General features: G+C 40.0%; 1 protein-coding gene across 1 annotated transcript; it reads left to right on the forward strand.

Moving 5' to 3' along the window:
- Positions 1-1336: 1336 nt before the first annotated feature.
- Positions 1337-20530, forward strand: WBP2 (WW domain binding protein 2). The gene is made up of 8 exons (XM_058171252.1): positions 1337-1514; positions 3876-3984; positions 5078-5213; positions 9282-9374; positions 11401-11541; positions 12683-12802; positions 15311-15387; positions 18388-20530. The coding sequence occupies exons 1-8, from the start codon at positions 1456-1458 to the stop codon at positions 18439-18441; spliced, it is 789 nt and encodes a 262-aa protein (XP_058027235.1). The 5' UTR covers positions 1337-1455; the 3' UTR covers positions 18442-20530.
- Positions 20531-21373: the final 843 nt, after the last annotated feature.

Here is a 21373-nt window from a genome sequence, read left to right on the forward strand (position 1 = left end):
TGCCGTGGGCCAGTTCCTCAGGGAATGGCCCAAGCTCCGTCAGGAACCTCTCGGGGTCCATCAGGCGCCTGGGACGGAACCACCGTATAGGTTCCGTCTCCCTGCGGTGGTGAATGGCGGTTCGGAAGTCTAGGCGAAGGAGAAAATGATCCGACCATGACATTGGTTCTGTTACTAAATCATCTAATACCAGATCATTTAACCACTGTCCAGAGATATAAATCAGATCCAGTGTGCCTCCCCCCGTGTGCGTAGGGCCATCATTTACTCGAATCAGGTCCAAGGCCGTCATGGAAGCCTGGAACTCCCGAGCTGCCGTCGATGACAAGCCAACTGATGGCAGGTTGAAATCCCCCATGACTATAAGTCTGGGGGTCTCAACCGCCACAGCAGCAAGTACCTCCAACAGCTCAGGCAGGGCTGTGGTCACGCAGCAAGGAGCCAGGTACGCGATCACCAAGCCCAACTGATTCCTATAGCCCCACCGCACATAGAGGGATTCACAGCCGGCAATCTGAGGAACAGTGGTCTCCCTCGGCTCTAGATCCTCCTTAATAACAACCGCCACCCCCCCACCCCTACCTTGGACCCTCGGCTGATGAAATGCTCGGAAACCTGGAGGGCACATCTCAACAAGGGGGACCCCCCCCTCTGGGCCCAACCAGGTTTCCGTAATGCCCATAAGGTCCGCGGACTCCCCCTGAATAAGATCGCAAATCAGGGGAGCCTTATTAACCACGGACCGGGCATTACATAACATCAGCCGAAGATCCAAGCTCTGAGGATCATGGCCACCCGAGGAACGGGTAGGGACTGAGGGGCCGGAGCACGCGATCGCTTTCAGACATCGAACGCGTGCTCCCACAACTCGGTACGGCCCCTCCCCCCCGCCATATCTGCCTCTCCCACTTACCGTACAATATGAGAGTTGCCCATTAATACTTTTTTGCATAAGTCCAGGGACATACCAAAATATGCAGCAGTAACCCAAAATACACTAGGGATAGTTTTAAGGACGCGAAATAGTAGTATCAGAATCTGAAAGTATCGTATCTAATTACCAAAACTTAGCAAAGAGACTAGCATTATGTAACTTTAAACGTTATTCCGACGTTATACAGTTGCGTTTACTAAAGCATCAACTATTGTGAATAGAAATCCAGTGTATTTATTCAACGTCATATTGGAGTTCGTGATTAGAAACTTCACCCCTCCTACTCTTCGGCAAATTTTACCGTGGTCAAAAGCCACCTTTTTAACCAATGAACTACATTTCCCATCATGCCTTGGCATCGCCCCCCCGTTACTTCATTCCTCTTCCGGTTCTCTTCGTTGCCTAGAGCTCCTCTAAGCCGGAAGTCGCTCGCAGAACTTGCGTAGAGCCGCTTTATTAACGGCTGGAGCCTCTCAGTCCAAGCAGCTGTTGGATAGAGAGTCATCAGTTGCTTAGCGGCCATGGCGCTGAACAGGAACCATTCGGAGGGAGGCGGCGTCATTGTCAATAACAGCGAAAGGTATTGGGGGCGTCATTTGCGGCTCGTGGGGTCCGGTCTGAGCATACTGCGTCAGCGGCTCTTCCCCCTTTACTCCCCGGCTCCTGATTCCCGGGGCCCCGCCCTCGGAAAGACCCCGCCTCCAGGGGCGGGGAGAGAAAGTTCGCCATCCGTCGTCCCTTTTCTTGCTTTTTCTATTGTGGGGGTGTTCCACTCGATTAGGCTTAGCCTCTAGAGTACTATGACCTTTTTTGTTATGCTGTAGTATGGTCATTTCCCTAGAAATTTCTTGGCTTTTGTGCGGCTGAAAGGCATAGGAAGATTAAAATAAAATTAGCTAACAATGGAAAAACAACTAAGAATTGTGTTTAATAGAACTTGCCCTGAGCATAACTTATTTGTCTAAATATCCTCAGCTCGTAAAATTTTGTAAAGAGTGTTTGTTTTTTTGTTTCCAAGGACTTTAATTTATTCCCTCATTTCCCATGAAGATACTTTGAAACAAATAAGATTTCTTTCTTATTCCCTTTCACCTATGGCAGGATGACATTACTAGTAGTAAATATCATTTTAAATTTTGGGGCAAATTTAAATCAGTTTTTTAAGGGTTGTTTTAACTATTGTGTATGTTTGTATTTTATCTGCCTGTTCACCGCCCTGAGTCCTTCGGGAGAAGGGCGGTATACAAATTAAAACATCATCATCATCATCATTATTATTATTATTATTATTATTATTATTATTATTATTATTATTATTATTATTATTATTATTATATCAATAATATAAGATACCTTTTTCCATTGTTGGCACTATGCACAAATCTGAGCAGTTGGCAAGTCAATAGATGCAAGCCAGTTCAAGAGTCAGCTTAAAAATCACAGTTTCCACACACTTTTTGGAGAAAGAATTTGGAAGGAATACCAGTTGCAGCAAACAAAGACAGGGCTGGGAGAATAAATAGTAAAATTCAGAAAACAAATGAGAATAAAAGTTGGAACATTGGCAATGGATGTAGTGGCAACGCTCCATTTCTAAATGTAACGTTAAGGGGAACAGGAATTATAGAATGTATAACAGTATCATACTTCAGCTTTGGAAAGCTGACACAGGGTCCTTGAGTGGCTCAGACTGCTAAGACAGTCTGTTATTAACAGCAGCTGCTTGCAATTACTGCAGGTTCAAGCCCCACCAGGCCCAAGGCTGACTCAGCCTTCCATCCTTTATAAGGTAGGTAAAATGAGGACCCAGATTGTTGGGGGCAATAAGTTGACTTTGTATATAATATACAAATGGATGAAGACTATTGCCTTACACAATGTAAGCCGCCCTGAGTCTTCGGAGAAGGCGGGATATAAATGCAAATTTAAAAATCAGTCCAAGTTACATAATGATTTCTCTTATTCCAACTTGTTTTAGCTATTTCTCATATATTTATAACTTTATTCTACTCATGTATTGCTGAATCAGTACAGATTTCCACAATAGGAAAGAGTTTATACCATAAGTGTTTTATAATAATTTTGTCCAATGCAAAGTTATAAACTACTAGAAGGCTTCTTGATGTCATGTTAGTATTATGAAATAGTATAATCTACCACCATGTCTGCTCTTCTCATCTGAACGTGCTTTTGCCATTCCTTTTTGTTCTTTTGTCAAAAAAAGCAGTTGCATTTTGGAAGTGGCAGGGTATACAAAGTTTTCTATACAAATTTCTTCACTGGAAGCAATGAAAGAGTGTATAAAAATGAAAATATGACTTTAGCATTAAAAGATAATAAATCATCAGGCCGAGGACTGATTTTTAACTCCATTATAAGCAAAGATTATAGAGTAATGGTACATGAAGAGAGTACTAATTTTATTTCTGCAGAGCTTAGGAATTTATACAGCACTGAGAAAGGCTGATAGGAACTTTTTCAGTCAATCCTATGGAAGAGTAGAGGACTAGGAGAGCTGAAAATTTGTCTCAGTTCAGGCTGCACAAAATAAATGAATTGAAGTAACAGTCCTATCCAAGTGACAGATGGAATAGTTTGATATTGGTGCTACAGTATTAAAACTGGGTGGAATATTCATTTTATTGAATTATGCCATTTCATACATAGAAGCTTTGGCTGTGTTAAGAATACTGCGTTTAGCATTACTCATGCTGAGTAATGTTGGCTCATTTTTTGGTGATATTTTCATGTTCATGCTTTTCAACAAAAACATGACAACCTCACTGATAATCATTGTGTGCCTGTTTGTATTTAGTAATCTAAATTTGTTGAAATCTTGTGCCAGTGGTGTTAAAGCTTGTATTATATGTCTTAGATATAAAAAAATGACTAGAAAGTAAAACTTCATATCTGATGTCTGGTTTTTTTTTTTTGAGTATAGCATCTTGATGAATTACGAGCACATTGAAATGACATTCCATGATATGGAACATATGCCAGAGGCATTTAAAGGGACCAAGAAAGGCAGTGTCTTCATGACCCCGTATCGAGTAAGTCAGCAATGTATATTTTTTACATGCACACTTGGAAAGAGAAAAACATCCTAAAACTCCTGACAGTTGTCTCTATCTAAACCTTCGGTATTCTGATTTAACTATGTTGATATGGGAGAAGTATCAATGTAGCCCCTTCTGTTAAAAACTGGGTAATTGCATTTAATCTTTGTATTGACATGGCTGGCTTTGGGAATTAGCATTTTTATGCTTGGTAAGTCCAAAAGCCAAAGGAACATAAAAGGAGTTGAACTGTAAAATAGGAGCAGCAAAGGTGGCAGTTGTAAGGCTCGCCTTGCCCTTTCTTCTCCTTTTCTGTCCCATAATTTGAAGTTCAGATCTTCTAGGCAACATGAAACCGTGGCTGAGGTCTTACAAAAAAGATTTGGCCTTGTAACAGATGGCATGATTTTGCAGTGCCCTTATCCCTTGAGGTTTTATGATGAGTTTCATTTCCAATGGCTAGTTTGAGTATTCTCAGTTGCAATATGAAGCAATACTAGAATTATGTTGGGAGAGCAAGCTGGAACTAGTAAAAAGAGGTGCTAGAATGGCTAAATTGCTTCAGTAACTTATAAGTACATGGGCAGGTGAGTATTTCAAGCACTTTGGATAAGAGCCCTGGTGGCGCAGTAGTTAAATACAGTATTGCAGGCAAACTCTGCTAACAGCCAGGAGTTCATCCTGATGGGGCTCAAGGTTGACTCAACCTTCCATCCGTCCCAGGTTGGTAAAATGAGAACCCAGATTGTAGCAGCCAGTCTGCAAATAATGCTTTGATATTGTAAACTGCTCAGGGAGTGCTATAAAGCACTGTGGGGGGGTATATAAGCCTAAATGTTATTGCTATTGCTATTTGGTTAACACTGTACATCAGCTGAGCTTCTTAACAATTTAAAAGCTATCTAGAAATAAATTAATATTGCTGCTTCATAGTATCAATCAAATAAATGGTTGGTTCCTATTTTCCGAAGAATTTGGAAGCATTAATTGAAAAATTAGTTATAAAATATCATTTCAGATTTTCTTAGCATGTAGCAATGAAATCTAGTGTCTAAACATTAAAAATCTGTACTCCTTTTGCCTGCAGGTTATTTTTGTATCTAAGGGAAAAGATGCAATGCAGTCTTTCATGATGCCCTTTTATTTAATGAAAGAATGTGAAATTAAGCAACCTGTGTTTGGAGCAAATTATATCAAGGGCGTAGTAAAAGCAGAGGCAGGAGGTAAGTACCCCTGTGTTTTTGGCATTTGATTTATGCTGTTCTTACCAAAATCAATTCACAAATTATTGGGATTATTCTACTCCATCATCTTTGCAATGAACGATGAATTCATCTTAATTTACTTGCAAAAAAAATTAACAAATGAGTTGTGAGTCCTGTAATTACTTTGTGCTAGTGAAATGTTTAGAATAATTATGCATTGTAGTAACAGATGTTGGTGACATATTCAGAGGGTGAAAATAGAGAACATAGAACATAGAGGGTGAACATGTTGTGGACAAATATATTTGTACTTCAGAAAGTTATTTGACAAAGTAGACCACAACCTACTTTTTGGTAAAATAGAAAAACGTGGGATAGATAGATGGATTCATATCTGACAACCATACTTAGTCCTCAATGGAACTAAATCTACATGGAAGTATGCATTGGGGTACCCCAAGTTTCTGTCTTACATCCAGTATTCTTCATCTTTATAAACGATTTAGATGAGGGGATAGAAGGGAAACACATCAGATTTGCAGGCAGCATCAAGCTAGGAGGAATGGCCAATACTTTAGAAGATAGGCTCAAGATCTAGAAAGATCCTGACAGATTTGAATACTGGGCCCTATTTTAAAAAAGGCAGTTCACTAGTGAGAAAATTAAGGTTTTATACTTAGGGAACAAAAACCAAATGCACAGGTATAGAATAGATGGTACCTTGCTCAACAGTGATAACAGACAGATCTAGGAGTCCTAGTGGACAATCAGTTATGTACGAACCTGTATTGCAGCTACCAAAAAAGCCAATGCAGCTAGGCTACATCGACAGAGGGATAGTATCAAGGTCATTTAAAATATTAGTATCGCTATACATTGCCTTGGTAAGATCACACTTGGAATAATGCATGCAGTGCTTTTCTGACAGTGAGAACAATTAATCAATGAAATGGCTTGCCTTCAGAAGTTGTGGGTGTTCCATCATTAGAGGATTTTAAGATGAAGTTGGACAGCCATTTGTCTGGAATGGTATAGGATCTCCTGCTTGGGCAGGGGGTTGGACTAGAAGACCTCCAAGTTCCCTTCCAATTCTGTTGTTCTGAATAATATTATTCTTTCTACTTTACTTATAACGAAAGACCAAATAAGCATGTTTGTCTCAACAGTCATGATTAAACCAAATCTTCTATGCTAAAGAAGAGAATGGTCTTTCGTAGTATCTGGACTAATGGGAGGGATACCTCCAAGATCAGCAGTATTGTTCCCATTCAATTTTCTGACTCTGGTCTCATCTTGCAAATAATAATAATATAAGTTTGGGACACTCCAGTAGTCATTGTTTACATAAGTACAAAATATGCATTCTTGTTTTATATTTCAAATTTTATTTTAATTTTGAATTTTTTTAACATTTTTATCTTAAACTGTTTTATCTTCCCTTACATGAACAAAAAACCCCCCTCCCACTTCTTTGCAAACTACAGAGCTCAACTAGAAGTATTAGGAAAAAAGTCATTAATACAGAATATAGAAATTTTTAAAGAGTTTCAAAACTGATGAAAACATTGAGCACCCTCATTGCCTGCTTTCATTAAGTATGATGAAGCAAGATGCCATAAAAATGGATCTTATCTTTTTTATTTCTTATAGTAAAGCTAAATCAGACAGTGTACTTCATCTGCTTAGGTTAAATGGCTTATGACATGCAGCATTCTGAGATCCCACAGAGGTCATTAATCTATAGCAGGATTCTTATCTCAGTTGCTTTTTGATGGCTATGCAGTTGTATTTCATTGCAAGTTTCATATCTAATTGACTTGAAAGCTCTTAAGCAGTTTTCCCCCCCTGCTGTATCTCATGAAATTTGTCTTAACAGAAGAATGGAATATGACAATGTCCATTTATGCCATTTTATATTGTATTAAAAGAGCTGAGAGCCTTACTTCTGAGTGATGCTCGGTATCAGTCTGTTTCAAATATCCAATCTGCCAATCTAACTGGAAGATAAGGGATCTTTTAAAGCTTCTGGTCATACTGAACATATCTTTTCAGTATTTTACTTTTAGGGTGGTGTATGGGCAATGATTTAATTGTGCTGATGAGCACATTTGGAGTTTCGAAAGCATACTATTAAAAAATGGCTACAATAGAGGAGATGTGGCTACTAAAAACTGGTTGTCTATATCAGGGGTCTCCAACCTTGCCAACTTTAAGACTTGTGGACTTCAACTCCCAGAGTTGAAGCTGGCTGAGGAATTCTGGGAGTTGAAGTCCACAAGTCTTAAAGTTGGCAAGGTTGGAGACCCCTGGTCTATGTGGTTGTGACTACTCACATACACCTGTTTACCAGGAGGTAAAAAAATTCATTATATCTTGACCCCCTTAGGATATTTCTTATCACCCCAACACACTTGTACTTTTTTATGGGCAGATAGCCAGACTTCCAAATCCAGCACTTGGCCTTAATTATTACCACTTTACATATGGAATACAAAGACATTTGTTGTTAAATAAAGATAACAGCAGAGGCTGAAGTTTTGCTTTTCAGTATCTTCACTTCCCGTTTAGTTTCTTTTAACTGAAATGCACATCAGAAGATTGGAAGCCTAGCAGATGCCAAGGATATATGTACATGGATCTCCATGGGCATCACATTGCTTTCTGTACATAGGGGTTGAAGTCAACTAAGTAATTCAGAAACATTGTACTTTTACATGATTCTTATGTGGTGGATGATGCCTAAGGACCATGGGCTAAAACACAGCCCCTTTACTTTTATGGAAGCTCCCAAATTTAAAGGACCACAGCCACATTGACGATACGTTTGGTGGTCTTCTTCCAGCCCTGCAGCTCTAAATTGTTCCTATAATCCATATAATCTTTAGTCCAGATAAACTCCCATTTCTTATTTAATTTCACTTCACATGGCTGCCATTCTAGATTGATTTATGGCTATCTGAAGAATAGTTGCAAAGATTTAACAAATAAAATTTGCCCTGGCTCGCTCAAAACAAATTTAATCTGCGTAATGTTATTGTTTGCAAATTATTGTTGTTGTTTTTTCTTTCCTGGCCTTTGATGGCTCTTGAAAGCACGTATCTTTTTTTGTTGTTTAAAATCCATCTCCCTGCAACATTATCATCACTCCACCTTGTATATGTATAGTACTCAATTACACTTTCATACTTTGCTCAACCATTATAGAAAAAAGATTTCACCCAATTCTCCCTGCCATTAAAGAGTAACCAGTTTTTTAATATTTGTTTTGTAGTGGTAGGAATAATTATATTCACAAATGATCAGAATTAGCTAGCTCTCAGATTTTATTATCTAAATTAAAAAAATAGTTATTTCTGGCTCCACAGTTTGAAAGTGTGTATCTGCTCTTAAAAGTAGCAACAAATAGAGAGCATGTTGGTGCAGTGGTTAAATGCTGGCCTAGAAAGCAGGAAATGATCTATTGTAGTCCCACTTTGGGCATGAAAGCCGGCTGGATGATTTTGGGCTCGTCACTGTCAGCCCAACTCTGTAAAATAAGTCAAATAAGGAGAAAAAGAGAACACGACCCTCATTTTCTAAAGTTGCTTTTATACATGAGTCTAAACGGCTGAAACTGAATGGAAAGATGATAGAGGAGGAGCCTTATAAGGATCTCAGGAGCCTTTATAAGATAACCTGGTAATAAGGTAAAGGTAAAGGTTCCCCTTGCACGTATGTGCTAATCGTTCCCGACTCTAAGGGGAGGTGCTCATCTCCGTTTCCAAAGAGCTAGCTCTGTCCGAAGAATTCTCCATGGTCGTGGCCAGCATGACTAAACGCCTAAGGTGCACGGAACCTTCCCACCGAAGGTGGTCCCTATTTTTCTACTTGCATTTTTTAACATGCTTTCGAACTGCTAGGTTGGCGGAAGCTGGGACACATAACGGGAGCTCACCCCGTTACGTGGCACTAGGATTTCAAACTGCTGAACTGCCGATCTTTCGATCAACAAGCTCAGTGTCTTTGCCACTGAGCCACCGCATCTCCTAACCTGGTAATAGACAAGCCCACTTTACTTTTTCCACCTATCTTATCTTATTTTACTAGGTGGTTGGGAAGGATCTGCAACGTTCAAAATGACATTCTCAGCTGGAGGTGCCATTGAGTTTGGACAGCGTATGTTACAAGTAGCATCTCAAGGTATTTATAACAGAAGAAGATCTGCTAAGGTGGGAGAGAAAATCTGGGTGTGCCTTTATGAAGAATTAAAAATGTGTTTCAGATTAGGACACATGCCTGGATTATTTAAAATAGTTGAGGGAATTAAAATAAAGCTAATTACAAAATAAGCACTTATTTTATTTATTTATTTATTTATTTAAATTTTTATACCGCCCTTCTCCCGAAGGACTCAGGGCGGTGTACAGCCAAAAATAAAAACAGCAAGTATACAAAGTTAAAATATCAATTTAAAATACCTATTCAATAGTGGCCGAATTAAAACCGTCAGATTGACCTAACCTAAAATACCCCATATAAAATTACAAAGGATTAAAACTTTAAAATTTGGAATTTAAAAAATCAGTCAGTCCAGTATTTTGGTATTCCTATCTCAAGATTATTCTTTTTATCATGAGAGCCCCAGTAGAGAGCCCCACTCTTGACTTAGTACTTACAACAGAAGACTTATGAGTGCTGTCAGTGCAGGTAGTCCTCACTTAATACAGGTAATTCTCACTTCATGACTATTTGAAGTTACAATGGACTTCAGAAAAGCTACTTACCAATCAGGTTATGAGTGTGGTGTCCCCGTCCCCCTTCCACTGTTATCACGTAATTGCTTTTCATGTGCTTGGCAACTGGCTCATATTTATGATTGGTTGCAGCATCCTTGCAATGTTTTTTTTTCTATTTTCTACCAAAAAACGGCCATTGGATTCATTTAATGACCACATAGTATGCTTAACAACTCTAATGATATAATGGTTTTATAATGACCATCATAAAAATGGTTGTAAAATCGAGTCAGTTCACATGATAACCCATGCAACAACTGCAACAACTTACGACCAAAATTCTGGGCTCAGTTGTGGTCATAAGTCAAGGACCACCTGTGTCCATTATTCCATAAACCAATGGATTATCAGTTGGCAGTTCTGTTTTCAGATCTCCTTTCTGCTAAGGGCAGAATTACAGCCTTTCTTCTCACTCGCCTTTCTAATCAACCACATCCTTTCCCCTGGCCCTTCCTGCTGCCTCTAAACTCTTTTTGGTACCAAATCGACTTTCATAAGAAAGAGAAAAGTTTCATTTCTCCAGTGTTCTGTTTTCTTCTATTAACTAGCTCAATGCTGGACTTAGGTGGTTGCTGCTTGCTCTGTGTTTCTGCATTTCTACTCTGTTTTTATCTGATACATTAGAGCAGGGATGTCAAACTGGCGGTCCGTGTGCCAGATGCGTCACATGCAGGCCACGCCCACCCCAGCTCCACGAAGAGGAAAAAAGTTGCAAAGCGTCACGTGACAGCAACGTGATGCGGTGAGTTTGACAGTCGTGCATTAGAGCCTTTAAACAGAAAGCTGCAATGCTGTTGGCTTCATTTTTTGCTACTGAGGCAGGCTTCACAAATTCTGTTGTGAAAAGGAAGCAATAGAACGAAAAAATATAGCATAATTTTAAGGAGTCTTCGACTTATAACTACAATTGGGACCCTAATTTAGATTGCTAAACAAGGCAGTTGCACGACCTTGCTTGCCACAATTGTTATGCAAATCACTGTAAACCATGCAGTAATGCATGTAAACCATGCAGTCATTAAGGGAATCCAGTTGTCCCCTTTGACTTCGCTTGTCAGAAGCCAGCTGGGAAGGTTGCAAATGGCGATCATATCACCTCAGGACGCTGGAACCGTCATAAATACATGACAGTTACCAAACTCCCACAGGATGCTCTGAAGGTCATAAGTGTGAGGACTAGTTGTAAGTCACTTGGGTCAGTGCCATTGTAACTTCAAATGGTCTCTTAATGAATCGTTGTAATTCAGGGACCATCTGTGTAGGAGACTCAAGACCTGTAATTACTGATATTGCTGGTTGTTGTGATGTCACTGTGATGTCAGTGAGTTCCATGTGTGCCATTGTCTTATGGAAGTGGGTTCTGGCTGTTGTATTCCTGAAACACTTCCTGTCAGTTTGGTTGAATTAACTTATTCATCTTTGTTTTCTAGCTTCAAGAGGAGAAGTTCCCAATGGAGCCTATGGTTACTCCTACATGCCAAATGGGGGCTATACCTTCCCACCACTTGCTACCAATGGGATGTATCCTTCCCCACCTCCTTCGGGATATCCTTATCCACCACCACCACCTGGTGAGTTTTGAAAGTAACAGAAGGCAACTTTTAACTGATGTTTCAGTTCAGAAATGTGGTAAGGAAACCAAGTAAGGCTCACCGGTTCATCCTGATTTTTGCCCATTTTCAATTGTCACCCAAACTGGCAACTTCCTTGTTAAGCGTAAGCAAGGTTTGTTTTGCATAAAAGCCCTTGCTTTTAGTTCTTACAAAGCTTCTACTGGGTAATATATGGTTCATCCTTTTACCCACTATTTCTCCATACCTTTCATAGGTTGATGAAAGTGTTCAGATGCCGTGTAATCACAAGGCAGTCAATCTGGATAAGCTGGAAGCAGTTAGCATGGTCAGAAATATATCGGAAATAGCTCTGATTGCAGCATGAGCCATATTATGGTATAATATGTCCGTTTCTGAATTCTTCTTCTTCTTTTTTTTTAATAATTTGGGCTCTTTAATGTACCTAAAAAAGTCAATTTGAAGCAGGGGTGAAATGCTCCCAGTTCGGATCAGATCACTGGATCCGGTAGTGATGGCGGTGGGTGGTTTGGAGAACTGGTAGCAAAAATCCCTGCCCCCCCTCCATGCCCAGCTGAGCCGTGCGATCATCAGAGTTTGTTTTTTTTACTTTTAAAAGCATTTTTTCTTCTGTCGAAAAAATGCTTTTAAAAGTTAAAAAAAAAGCCTCTGATGATCGCACAGCTCAGCTGGGATCATCAGAACCTTTAAAAAGCATTTTTTCTACAACCTCTTCACCCGAAGTGGTAAAAAAATGCTTTTAAAAGTTAAAGCCTCTGATGATCGCACAGCTCAGCTGGGATCTTCAGAGGCTTTTTTCTTTTAAAGGCAAAAAATGCTTTTAAAAGAAAGAAAAGCCTCTGAATCAGGCAACTCAGCTGGGATCATCAGAACCTTTAAAAGCATTTTTCTACAACCTCTTCACCAAGTGGTAAAAAATGCTTTTTAAAGGAAAAAGGAAAAAAAGTTGGCCATGCCCACCAGTCACATTACCCCCCTTCCAAGCCACGCCCACAGAACCGGTAGTAACAAATTTTACATTTCACCACAGATTTGAAGGTAGGCATTTCAGTGAAACTGTGGTTTGTCTCAGTTAATTATTTTTGCAGTGCTTTACACTTGTCTTTTTCCACTGTCCTAGAATTGTATCCTGGTCCACCAATGGATGATGCTATGGGATACATGCAGCTTCCGCCTCCTCCCTATCCTGGGCCTATGGAACCACCTGCTGCTGGCCCAGATTTTCCCACCACTCCAGCAGGTAAGATGTTTACACAAAGGCCAAGACAAGAAATTTTCTGAAAAATGATAGATTGGCACAAAGCCTTTGAATCAGGCCTCTCGTATGCAGCCTTTCTGACTTGTGCCTTGCCAGTATGTTGGTATACTACTCTGTTATTCCCAACCAATACAATGTGAAGGCACAAGGTTGGGAAAGGCTTTTCTAGGCTTAGCAAACCATATTAGCATTTGTTTTGTTGATAAAGCCCATTTAAAAGAAGACATATTTTGGAAAGCCATTCTGTAGAGATGTAATTTTAACTCGGATGGATAATTTCTAAAAATGGTTCAATTGAAGCTCTATTAATCTCCTTTGTAGGTCCTCAAACAATCTATTTATAAAGGAATTGCCTTTTGTTATTGTCAAGCTTCGCAAATCCAGTTGATAGAGAAAGGGAAAAAGGGGTTTTGTTCACCCTGTGTATCACCAACAAAAAGGCAAAACATCCAGCAAATTTCACCATATATAAACCTAGGAAGGGCTGAGTTTTCCGTAAAAAATGGCAGGTGGTTAATTCCTACATAGACAGAATAACAGCACAAGTTTTATTTACATGGCTTTTTAATATAATAAGTTTTCAATTAATTGAATACAAAATAATAATAATAAACCACACAGTTATCAAGAAAGAATTAAGAAAACATATGCAAGAAAAAGAAAAGCATGCAGGGCATACGTTCCTACATGTATATGGTTACAAAGTGTGCCAAAAGCCAGGCCTCACAGTTTATTATATAAATTACATTACATGCTTGAATTGGTTCCATTTTCAACTGTTCCTTATTCATTTGACTATAATTTTGTCCAATAGCACAGACTAGGAGTTTTTACCAAATATTACAAAACAAAGCGGAAACTTCCACTGTATAATATGTATTATTAGCAAAGAACGAGAGAAAATTTTAGAGGCAAATTCAATGTTTGGTGTGGGAGTCAGTGTTTGGCAACATACCTGTTATTGTTGAAGAGTGGCAGTATGTCAGGGTATGATCTTCCTCTTGTGCACAAAAACTAGACATCTGCCTGGAGAAGAAGGGAATTGGGAAAGACTTCAGCTTTTTACCCTGATTGTGGCTTTTAGAAACTTCTAGTTTGATCCTTAGAATAGTAAGGGTCACAGTTCTTGAAACATATCCCTTCAGTAGGTCTGAGTTGAATACTGAGCAGGACTATATCCAAGAGTGGGCTTCAAAAATTTTAGCAAGGGGTTCTCTGCCCGGTTGCTGAGTGGGCGTGGCCATGGTGTTGGCCTCCTGCACCATGGCGCAGGGGGAGGGAGGGCAAAAATGGGTTCCAGAGACTTTCCTTGAGCCTCCAGAAGAGCGAAAATGGCCTCCCCAGGCTCCAGAGGCCCTTTGGAGGCCAGAAACGGGCCCCTTTCCAGCCTTCCCAAACTTCCAATAGGCCCATTTTTCACCCTCCCTGAGCCACTGCGCACGCCCTGCACTTACCTTCATCCAAAACAGGCCGTGTGGGGACTCCAAGGAGGGGAGGGGCAGGGTGGGCAGGGTCAGCCAGGAATGGGATTTGTGGATTCTCCGAACTGCGCAGAATCTTAGCTAGAGGTTCTCCCGAACCCCTGCGAATCCCTAGCAGCCCACCCCTGACTATATCACAAAATACAGAATGGTGCTCTGTTTGCAATTGGAGGTAGGTAGAAACAAGCCCTGTTTAGCTAAACAGAATAATCCTATTATTATAAGATTAAAGGACAGTAGAGTTTCTTACCTTACACTGCATTTAGGGAAATATGAGAAGCAAGTTCAGTACTGTATAATACAAGAGATGATGGGTTGCTAAAACAGCATTCCATCTTTGAAGCAAGAATTGAATGACACCAACTGCTGCCTTGTTTTAGCCTTGTCCTTTGAATAACTTTCTCAGAATTTGAGTAGTTATTGCATTCCTCTAGGAAAAAACATACAGCTTTGGGCAAAAATGGCAAGAAAATTACAACAGGGATACACTGTATTAAATGACGGTCGGATCTGTTTGATGTGAACTAGCACAGAATATGACAGTGATTTGAACATTCAGGTTCAATGCTAATTTACAGTTTAATAGTTATCAAAAAGACTTATATATTATATATTTTCTTGAATAAACCGCAACTGCCTAGGTTCCTACACATGCTAAGCATAAACCATGGTTTTACAAGCCATAATATATAAATTCACCCACCATGTTAAGCCAAACGAAAATAAATCATTTTATTCAGCAGCTGAGTACAATAAGCATACCCAGCTCTTATTTCTAAACTTAAGTGCTCTGTTTTTTCAATCTCTATTTGAATCTATGCAACTCATCCATAAACGGTTTTTACACGATTGTTGGTTTCTGTGTGTTTTTTATTCGTTATACTGTATCTGTTTTATCTATTTTTATTGTAAGCCACCTAGAGTCATGTGTGTGAAATAGGCAGCTATATAAATTGAATAATTAAACAATCATCACTAATATGTGTTGTTGGGTTTTTTTTTTTTGTAGCTGAAGCTAAGGCTGCAGAAGCTGCTGCAAGTGCATATTACAACCCAGGCAACCCTCATAATGTCTACATGCCCATGGTAACTTTCAAAAATATATTTAGAGCAAGTGGAAAAAAGTGTGTCTCTTGGTTACAGCTCAAAACTTCCACATTGCCTTTCTTTGAAAACACTTAATGTGCTGCTTTCTCTTGTTTTTTTCTCTTCTACCTTTAACTTTGGTGGGTTCTTGTTTTTGGGTCTTTTTGCATTTCACCATCCCAATGATATCTTCCTCTTCTAGTAATTTTTTTTAGAAATTTGCCCATGTATTCTTCACTTCTTCTTTCTGTGTTCCAACCTTCTCCACTTCCTTCTTTCTGATTTCTCAACTGCAGCTTCATTGGCTTTCCTCATATCTGCCCAATCTACTATTTGTTGTGGAGGTCATAAATATATGTACAGTAGGACATAGAAGTGAGTACACCCCCTCACATTTTGTAAATATTTAAGTATATCTTTTCATGTGACAACACTGAAGAAATGACACTTAGCTGCAATGTAAAGTAGTGAGTATACAGCTTGTATAACGATGTAAATGTGCTGTCCCCTCAAAATAACACAACACATAGCCATTAATGTCTAAACTGTTGGCAACAAAAGTGAGTACACACCTAAGTAATAATGTCCAAATGGGGCCCAAAGTGTCAATATTTTGTGTGACCATTATTTTCCAGAACTGCGTTAACCCTCTTGGGCATAGTGTTAACTAGAGTTTCACAGATTGCCACTGGAGTCCTCTTCCACTGCTCCATGATGACGTCACAGAGCTGGTGGATGTTAGAGACCTTGCGCACCTCCACCTTCCATTTCAGGATGCCTCACAGATGCTCAATAGGGTTTAGGTCTGGAGACATGCTTGGCCAGTCCCATCACCTTTACCCTCAGCTTCTTTAGCAAGGCAGTGGTCGTTTTGGAAGTGTGTTTGGGGTCATTATCATATTGGAATACTGCTCTGTGACCTTGTTGTGTCTGCGCCCCCCGAGCCGGGCCCCCTGCCAGAAAGTGACTTGGAAAGTGAGGGGGAAGGGCCATCAGGACTTACCTCTGGAGCACCGGCTTCCCTGGCTTAGCTCCAGGAGCCAGAGGCAGGCCAGGTGGAGGAGATAACAAGGCCTCCATCCCCTGACTCTTCCCCCGGGCCACGCCTCCAGACCCGGCTGATGGCAATCAGGCCTGGCTGGACCTTAGGTTTCGTATGCAGGAGAGGCGGGAACAACAGAAGCAGGGGTGGGGCAAGCCTAGGAATTGCTGAGTCATGGAGCCACACCCCACAGGATATAAAAGCAGCAAGGGCTGCTATACCACTTCGTGGCGAGCAAATCAACTGCTTAGAGGGAGAATTAGAGCTGAAGTCCTGTTTGTTCTTGGTTTCCTGGCTGACTCATCGGCATCAAGAGAGATAACAGAGACACTTGGCAGTCGCTCGCTAGTTTGCTGCCAGAGATGATAGTTGCCGGCTACTTAAGTCATCGCTCGTGTCTCCCGGACTGCGGAGGGGGACAGAACAGGCCCAGTCTCTGAAGGGAGGGGATCATCCTCTGCTTCAGTATGTCACATTCATGGTTCCCTCAATAAACTGTAGCTCCCTAGTGCCGGCAGCACTCATGCAGCCCCAGACCATGACATTCCCACCACCATGCTTGACTGTAGGCAAGACACACTTGTCTTTGTACTCCTCACCTGGTTGCTGCCACACATGCTTCACACAATCTGAACTCACTTTTGTTGCCAGCAGTTTAGAATTAATGGCTGTGTTTTGCGATATTTTGAGGGGATGGCACATTTACACTGTTATACAAGCTGTATACTCACTACTTTACATTGCAGCCAAGTGCCATTTCTTCAGTGTTGTCACGTGAAAAGATATACTTAAATATTTACAAAATGTGAGGGGGTGTGCTCACTTCTGTGACATACTGTATGTTCAGATTTTTAAAGAAAGGGCTGGAAAATGAGGGCGATACAGATGGTGATTAGGTATATATAGTTTTACAGGTGGGTTGCACTATCTGAGGTTTTATAGACATTATTTCTATAATTTTCACAATTATACAGTTAATTTTAATAAGATTATACTGCAGAGGCTCTATCAGGGGAATTTGATTTGCTTTTGAAGGAAAAAAAAATCCAGTGCCACAATGCTTTTGCCTTTGCTGTACCTCTCATGGACATGAATGCATCCTTGATTGACAGTGTTTGTGGGTGTCATCTTTTCTTTCACATTGGAACTCACAGCAACTTTGAAAGGATTCCCAATGTCTCTTCTACCCAGGCACTAACTCAATCCAACATTCTTAGTTCAATAGGTGACTGCATTGTATGCCCTCAGACCACGTCCAAGGGCCCTTTACCGTGTATGTTCCTATTGCCTTAAATCAGGGATGTCAAACTCAATTTCATTGAAGGCCACATCAGGATTGTGTTTGACCTCAGGGCGGGGACGGGGGGCTTGGCCAACTCAACGTCACTCGTGTTGGGGTTGCCTGTGGCTGACTGAGCATTCTGCCAGCAAAAATGGGCTCCCAAGGTCTGTTTTCAGCTGCAATGGCCTCCTGCAACCCTCTGCTTGTGCTGGCAGAGGCAGCGCAGGCTGGTCCTTCGCCACCTTGGTCCTGCCCGCCAGATCTAAGCACCCACAACCTTCAGTGACACCCCTGCCTTAAATAATCTTCCAACTTATACATATTAGCTTTGTACATCTATATATTGCTATATATTACAAGAACACTATAAGCACATTATTAGGGAGCCTTATTCATTTATTTAACACTGCCTGATACCAGTAAGGTAAGAGGAGATGACAGGATGTAAAAGCTGCCTAAAATGGATCTCATGACAAAAAACCCCAAGCTTTTTAAAATTACACAATAGTGCAATTTTAGTACAAGAAAACCTCCTCCCGTCAATTCACTAACATGGTTCATGCAGTATACGTCTAATTTATATCTCATTATATATCTAAAGCAAAAGAAATGCTCCACAGTTGAAATATGTGTAATAATAAACTGAAGTTGTTGTTTTCTCTCTCACACATTTTAGGACCAGCCTCCTCCACCTCCTTACTTTCCTCCAGAGGACAAGAAAACCCAGTAGAGAACCATCATCACATGTTGCATCCTTTATTGCCATATGGCTAAATATTGATTAGGGATATGACAGCGATAAGAGCCACCTTGTCTCCACCCCACCCCACCCCCAGTACATGTATCTTTCATGGACAGAAATGACAGATATATGTGCCAGTAGGAAAGTGTTTCTAACGTTTTCCTGGATTTGGGAATGCACAGACACTTAATACATTGTTCTCCTCTGTATGATATAATGAAGGAGTCTTTTTCCTTGTCCCACCTTTTAATTGTCCCAGAGAACATTCTTTCTTGAAGAAAAACTACTTCAGCTGAAACTTATCAACAGCTATTGAATTTGGTAGGTGTTGATATTTTAGGTACTGACCAACTCATTCACGGTGAAGCTTCAGAAGAAAATTATTTCTGTGATCTTTTGATTGGTTCTTCGTTGCATGAAACCTGCCATCCTCTGATTAAGGAAGTTCACTGATCATCTGACAAATTTGACCGCATGTATTAGACATTTGATTCTACTTGGACAATGGGATTTTCTGCCATTTCTTCTACAAGATGCATGCACAAATCCTTCACACTACGGACAGTCTTGTCTACTCTCTTAATACCTTGGCTCTTTCAGTTTTACAGTAACAAAGTGGTGGCTGCATAGTTTTAGCCAGGAAAGCATCTTTACCTCTATAGTTAACAGGGTAGTTGATTTGACCAAATGGCTGATCGTCCTAGTAGTAGGTGATATGGTTTCTAAGAAAGAAGATAAGTCATATATAAGCTTATTTATGTGTTTAGTTTAATAGTGCACAGATTTTATTCCTTTAATTTTGAGTGTATTGCAACTTGAAGGAGCAGATTTATTTTATGGTTTTCGCCCATCACACTCACTGTGTGTGGTGAACATCAGATTACCTTTCAACAACTCTTTGGTTTAACTTGATAAATTCAAAGGCTTTGCTAAAAAAAAAAAAAAAAGTCAAAGCCTTCCAGGGCTTTTTGTATTTCCTCAAGTACAATTCTTATGAGTAAAATGCCATATTCAGCTCACAATGAGGCAAAATTCTTTTCCTGAAACAAAATGGGGTGGGTGGAGGTGAGAGGTAGGATTTTAGGAATTTTCTATGGCAGGTCTTTAGACATGGCTTCCAAAGATTTGGGAAACTTATTGGCATCCCCTCATCTGTCTAAAACAAGGGAAATCTACTCTTTGTTCTTTAACATTGAATCTGGTTTAATGCTGAAATTAAGTAGATATAAAACCGTTGTAAAACTATATATCCTTACTGCTCTTGATAATAAAAATACTTGAAATTGCCATTTCCAGTACTGCCAATACCAAAAAAAAAAAAGCCTGTCCCCACAAACTTGGGCCTTCTTTCACTGTTGCTTCAGCCCAAGTTCTATGTAGTGCTTGAAGCAACGCCGGTTATTTCCAACTTCGGGCGCATGTCCACGCTCTCCCACTTGGCAGTAGATACAAATTGCTTCCTGACTTTTGCTCCAGATTGTCCTGGGGCAAAACACAGCATCTGGTAACAAGAACAGGGCAGAATAGGATGGTCTTTCTGCATGCTTCTGCAATGCTTAGTTTTTGCTTCCCTGACTTAGTACAGTTATTTCGCTTTTATTAAAATTTGTGAACACGCAAGACTTATTTATGATCCATTTGCATTATTCTGAGCACTTTGCTACATGTCTGTAGACTTGAGAGACAGCCATGTCAGTTCAGGTTGGAAATAGTGCAACAAAAATTCAGATGCTTTTTCAGCAAAAAGGGTTGCAGCGCTCTTTCCTCTAGAAACTGAAACACCATCTAACTGATAACTAGGTTTGCAGACTGACTACAACATGTTTTAGGTTCCTTTAGTACTGTATGGTTTTTGCAAATGGTTTTTAGCTGACCTATAATATATTTTTTAAAAAAGCCATGCATTTTTCCCTAGATTTGCTATTTAAATGAAAGTGATGTAACACAATTGTTATATGAAAAATCAGTATGTATTTTGGAGAAATTTTGTTAATATGGATGTGAAATGGCTCTCTTGAATGCAAGGTTATCTTTTGGTTTGCTGAGACTGTGAAATAAAATACATGACATCACATTGCTTTCGTTCAGTGGGTCAATATATTGAAAAAAGTTACTTACGACCTGTTTTGACCTTTACAACCATTGCAGCATCCTGATCACGTAATCAAAATTCAGGCACTTGGCAACTGGCATGTATTTATAACAGTTGCACTGTCCTGGGATCATGCGATCGCCATTTATAACCTTCCTAACTGGCTTCTGACAAAGTCAATGGAGGAAGCCAGATTTGCTTAACAACTGCACGATTCACTTAATAACTGCAATGATTCACTTAGCTGAGGCAAAAAAGGTTGTAAAATGGGACAAAACTAATTTAACAACTGCGTTGGTAAGCAATGAAACTTGGGGCTCAATTGCAGTCATAAGTCGAGGACTACTGGTAACGTTTTACCTGTCCAGACCTGAATGAGATGAGTAGAATGGTTTGAATTGATATCGGCCTTTTTGAGATTTCGAACAGGCTGCCAGCTTAAAGACCAGTCTTCCTTTTAAGGCTGTGTTTCTCAACCAGCAATTTTAAGACGTGTAGATTTCAGTTCCTAGAATGTTTAGCCATGACCATGCAGGCTAGGAAATTCTGGGAGTTTATTTTTAATCTTTATCGAATTTAGATGCCACTCATCTCCCAGTTCGATGGGACTCTTGAGTGGCTTATATTAAAACACATGGAAGTAAAAACAATTATAAATATTATAAATAGATTAAAATTACAGAAGATTAAAACAAACTGAAAACTATGGATTTAGACCGGAGAGGTGGTGTTGGCTTGAAAGTACCCATATTTTAAAGTTGTTGAGGTTGGAAAATACTGGCCTTTGGTTAGCCTCTCCACAAAGGAAGGGAACTTGTGGCTCTGTAA

The sequence above is a fragment of the Ahaetulla prasina genome, chromosome 2 (assembly GCF_028640845.1).
Source record: "Ahaetulla prasina isolate Xishuangbanna chromosome 2, ASM2864084v1, whole genome shotgun sequence".
NCBI classification, from domain to species: domain Eukaryota; kingdom Metazoa; phylum Chordata; class Lepidosauria; order Squamata; family Colubridae; genus Ahaetulla; species Ahaetulla prasina.